The sequence below is a fragment of the Trematomus bernacchii genome, unplaced genomic scaffold (genome assembly GCF_902827165.1).
Source record: "Trematomus bernacchii unplaced genomic scaffold, fTreBer1.1, whole genome shotgun sequence".
NCBI lineage: Eukaryota > Metazoa > Chordata > Actinopteri > Perciformes > Nototheniidae > Trematomus > Trematomus bernacchii.
Genome location: NW_022988043.1, coordinates 16,306,681 through 16,311,802, shown reverse-complemented (window position 1 = coordinate 16,311,802; position 5,122 = coordinate 16,306,681). Strand labels below are relative to the sequence as shown.

Sequence of the window (5,122 nt, the reverse complement as noted above, 5' to 3'; positions counted from 1 at the left end):
TTTCATTCCATTAATGTCCAAATCATATGTGATGCGAACATGCTGCTAACAAATGTAGTTGCTCGGTGGCCTGGGTCAACCCATGACGCCTTCATTTGGCGTAACAGCAGTGTTGGCCGCAGACTTGAGGCCGGAGCTGTGCGTGATGGCTGGCTTTTAGGTAAGAATGATTAATGTAAAACTCCTAAATAAATAATAATGTATATATGCTGCGTTATATGAGCTATTTATCAACCCTACAGGTGACAGTGGATATCCCCTCAAGCGGTGGCTGCTCACCCCATTCCACAACCCGCAGAGCGCAGAGGAGAGACAATATAATACTCTCCACAGCCAGGCACGAGCTGTGGTAGAGCGCACCATAGGGCTGCTAAAGGGCAGATGGCGCTGCCTCGATGCCACAGGAGGCAAACTGTGTTACAAGCCTGACAAGGTGTGCCAAATTGTGAGGGCGTGTGCTGTGCTTCACAATTTGGCACTGCTGAACAATGTCCCATTACCCCTGAGGCTGCTTGTGCCCAAGACGAGCCCGACCCCCTTCCCCAGGCATGGGCGAGAAACCCTGGTGGACTGCAACAGCGTCTGGATGTGATGCGTCACTTGTAAAACAGACAAAACAAGGTATGGAAACAACTTATTTATTGGCCAAATCTTTTAAAGAAGTGCTTATTTCAGCCAGCACATGAAGAATTTGTCCCAGCTGTCTTGCAACCTCGTGTATTGCAGCAATTGTGTCCCTCTGCATCTGCAGGACTGCATCCGTGAGGACACGGCCGCTGCTGGAGGGCTGCGCAGGAGGTGCCGTGGAGACACCGGGGCTCGGCGCCGGAGGTGCCGTGGAGACGCCGGGGCTCGGCTCAGGAGGTGCCGTGGAGACGCCGGGGCTCGGCGCCGGAGGTGCCGTGGAGACGCCGGGGCTCGAGACACGAGGTTCCTCGGTACACTGTCCCCCTACCCCGCTGGAACCAGCATCTATAACAAATGATTTTGTTAATAAAGTTATGATTTGTTTTTCTAAATAAAGTTATGATTTGTTTTTCTACATGGACTTATTGTTTTCTTTACATCGGCTACCAGCAGATATCACACATGCATTTGGTTTACTCTAATTTCAAACACGGGTATATAAATGTGGTTACCTGGTTCATCCGGTGCACACTTAACATCGGTGATCCCCATCTGCCTCCGTCACCACTCTACTCAGCAGGGATTCGCCGATTATACCGGCCAGCCTTTCATCCATAGGGGTGAGCTCCGGTGCCCCCGTTCCCCCTCCCGTGGCACACACTCTGCCTGTGTGAGGCCAGGCGTTTTTGGCGTCCACCTTAATGTCGGACCACTTCTTTTTAATTTCAGCGACAGTGCGACCCTGTGCTGATGCAGAGTTCACAGCATCTGCCACATGCTGCCACTCTCTTGCCTTTTTGGCATTCGTTACGCCAATACTATGGCCACCAAACAAAATGTTTTGCCTCGTCTCTACTTCTCCGACAAGGATTTCAACTTCAGAGTTATTAAAGTTTCTTTTCTTGCCTTTTTTTTCTGTCTTTGCCATGTTCGTTTTTGCCGGAAATCGGTTTGATGAATATTCATTATGGGCGTATCAATGTCTGGGCAATTATGGGTGTGATGGGAAGCCCGCAAAAGCTGCACCGCATTTCTAGTTAATTGGGATTTATAAAGGGAAACCGGCGTAGGAAGTGCCGTACGCACTTCCCTCGCCGGTACGCAATGTTTTGTGAATCGGAAAATGGCGGAAAATGTATGTACCTATTTTTGTGCTTTGTACTACGTAAGCAACCTTCCTACGTCAATCCTACGCACTGCGTTATAAATGAGGCCCCTGGGGCCACCCTGTCAGAGAGCAGACGTGCGTCCCTTCTCAGGGCGGTGCACAGGCTGCGACAGGGGGCAACAGTGACAGCTTTAACTGTCATGCAGACTCTGGTCTCATGGCGGCTGCTCACGTTGTGGTCCCGCTGGGGTTACTACATATGCGCCGCCTGCAGAGGTGGTCTCCAGCCTGCGTTTGGACCCCAAGAGGCAAACGACGGCTGGTGACCATCCCCCCCTCAGTGGAGGGCAACCTCCGGTTTTGGGGGTCTCCGGACCACCTCCGGAGGGGGTCTCCACTGGGACGGGTGACCTCCTACATCACAGTGTTCACGGACGCGTCCAGAACAGGATGGGGAGGGACCTGCCTGAAGAGGGCTATAGGTGGGCGCTGGGCTCTGACAGAGTCTCGACACAGCAACCTCCTAGAGCTACGGGCAGTAGTGTTAGTCCTCCGGCATTTCATGCCCCTAATTCAGGGGAGACATGTACTGGTCAGGAGCGACAACAGCACCACAGTGGCTTATATCAACAGGCAGGGCGGAGTCCGCTCCGCCTCCTTGTTGACCACAGCGGAGGAGCTGTGGTTATGGGCCTCAGAGGTGGTGTTATCTCTGAGAGCCCTCATGTCGAGGGGCGGCCCCCTGCCAGGCGAGTGGGTGCTTCACCCGGAGGTGGTGAAGCAGATCTGGGCCCAGTTCGGGAGAGCGGAAGTGGACCTGTTCGCCAGCCGGCGCAACAGCCACTGTGCCCTGTGGTTCTCCATGGCCCTGAGCGACGACCCGCCTTTGGGGGTGGACGCGTTTGCACACGAGCCATGGCCAAGGAAGCTGCTATACGCCTTTCCACCGCTGCGTCTCATTCTCCCTCTCCTGGGGAGAGTGAGGCGAGAACGTCTGGCAATCATTCTGGTGGCACCGGATCGCGTCGGGGCTCCGTGGTACTCAGAAATGACACAGATGAAGGTGGGCCAGCCCTGGGCGATCCCCCAGTTCTGGGGGGCGATGTCTCAAGAGGCAGGTGCAATCGGGGCGTTACCCACTCTGGGCCGTCCTCTTCAGGCTTGGCTCCTGAGAGGGACAGGCTGAGACAGGGTGGATTGTCTGACAGCGTTATTCAGTCTATCCAGGCAGCTAGAGCAGAATCCACCACAGCCTGTTACAGGCCAAAGTGGCTGAGATTGAGCATTGGTGTGAGGAGCGGGGAATAGAGCCCCTATCTTGTGAGTTGGGCTCTATTTTATCCTTCTTACAGTTATTGGTGGACAGAGGGCTTGCTCATTCCACAGTGAAAGTGTATGCAGCAGCCATCTCGTCCTGTCATGAGGGATTCAACGGCAGGTCAGCCTTTAATCAACCACTGATGTCGCGGTTTTTACAGGGGGTCAGGAGGCTGCGCCCGGTAGTGCACGCCTCCGCCCCACAGTGGGACCTGCCCCTAGTGCTCGAGGCTCTGGCCTCGGGACCATTTGAGCCTCTGGAGCTCTCCTCTCTGAAAGCATTGTCGTGAAAAACAGCTTTGCTTCTTGCCTTAACGTCAGCCAAAAGAGTGTCCGAGTTAACTGCTCTGTCGGTGCACCCGAGTTGTTTACTAATTCGGGGTGACCAGAGCGGCGCAACACTTAGACCGAACCCCTCCTTTGTGCCTAAAAACCTAAGGAGTGCGTTCAGGTCGGGGGCTATTCAGTTAGGGGGTTTTAGTCTCCCCCCCATGGTGGGGCCAGGGAGGCTAAACTGCACCTCCTTTGCCCGGTGCGTGCGCTAGCATGTTATGTGGAGCTCATGGCTGCCCTTAGACGCACCGAACAGCTGTTCGTGTGCTTCGGGGGCTGGGTGATCGGGAAAGCTCTGTCCATCACCTGGCAGGCTGGCTCTGCGAGTGCATTGCACATGCCTACGGACAGGCAGGGAGAGCCTGCCCCACGGGGATTTGTGCGCACTCCACACGGGCTGTAGCTGTGTCAACAGCCTTATTCAACGGTGTGAGTGTGGAGGATTTATGCACAGCGGCGTCTTGGTCGAAGCCAGGCCCCTTTTTATCTCTTGGACTTGTCTGGCTCTTTTCTTTCTCCTCGTCTGTGCTTGCTGGGGCAACACAGGATTTGTAGGGGGGGGGGGGGGGGGGGGGGCGGTTGTGGGTCAGTTGGCATCTGACCCCCTCCCCGGACGTGATGCGCCTTCGCCTGTCCTGGGCCCTCTGAGGGTCCCGGGATAGGAAAGGGACGCGCTGGCCCGTTACGCTACGGGGGGGCTACCCCCCCCCCCCACATTTTTTGTCCTCTCACACTCTGCACGGGGTCAGTGCTTGAGTGTGAGGCATGGGCGCTGGCGCTCTCCCTGTTATCCTTAGGGATTCAGGAAGGCAGGTGCGTAGTAAGCCCATACGGGGCCGAGGGGGCTCTCCCCATCCGTCTATGGGCGGGGGGGGGGGGGGGTCCCCCGGCACTGTTTTTTGAGCACACTTTCTGCGAGGTAGGCGCAGCAGGGTGTGCTCTGTCAGCCGCAGCCCAGATTTCTCCTCGATCACAACCGGGTTAAAGGAGAATGTGGGGCAGCAGCTGCTGACCAGAAAAGCCGGTCAGGGGCAGTAGGGTGGAATGGTGTTGGACGACAATGCGCGTATACATCAGGGCTCCACTCACTGTACCCATAGAGTCCAGTAGAGGGCTCCGCCTGTGAGAGATATAACGGGGGGTTACGTATTGTAACCCTAGTTATATAAGCACAGGTGGAGCCCTCTACTCAGGGCACTGTCTGTCCTATTCCGCTCGCTGAAGAGAGGTATAGGATAATAGTCAGGAGGCGAGGCCTCCTTTTATACGGTGTAATGCGCGTGCATTCAGGTAGGCCCGCCCCAGGCCGGCTACGTCTATGGAAGTCTCAGTGGGAGAATGCACGCAGGATAAGGTAGTACCCATAGGGTCCAGTAGAGGGCTTCGCCTGTGCTTATATAACTAGGGTTACAATACGTAACCCCCCGTTTTGTACCATTTGCCAGAGTTCTTTCTCAATCGCACACGGAGGAGAGTACGATTTAAAGAAACACATTGCTTGTGAAAATCATAAGAAAAGCCTAGCTCTAAAGGAAAAATGTCGGTCGATGGACTCATTTATGTTAAAACCGAAGGAGGATTGCCAAACGGACAATGTAACAGCAGCTGAGTTGACACATGTGTACCACAATGTACCTTGTGTTCTTATTATACATCATGTTACGACCCGCCCTCTACTCAGTGGTAGTGGCTCGTGGGGAGACCCGCAACATAAAATAAAAACACACCAAACACGCA

At 54.7% G+C, this 5,122-nt stretch overlaps 1 protein-coding gene across 1 annotated transcript; it reads right to left on the bottom strand.

The window, feature by feature from the left end:
• Positions 1-634: 634 nt before the first annotated feature.
• LOC117472596 (pEARLI1-like lipid transfer protein 2) lies at positions 635-1,707 on the bottom strand. The gene is made up of 2 exons (XM_034117892.1): positions 1,140-1,707; positions 635-972 (listed from the first exon to the last, which is right to left on the bottom strand). Exons 1-2 carry the CDS (start codon positions 1,177-1,179, stop codon positions 635-637), a joined length of 378 nt encoding a protein of 125 aa, XP_033973783.1. The 5' UTR covers positions 1,180-1,707.
• Between the last annotated feature and the right edge of the window lie 3,415 nt (positions 1,708-5,122).

Bases quoted from the DNA above. Each gene is read 5' to 3' on its own strand.
- LOC117472596 (XM_034117892.1), bottom strand. From the start codon at position 1,179: ATGGGGATCACCGATGTTAAGTGTGCACCGGATGAACCAG. The intron at 973-1,139 runs GTAACCACATTT...CATTTGTTATAG, and splicing joins GTGTGCACCGGATGAACCAG to ATGCTGGTTCCAGCGGGGTA.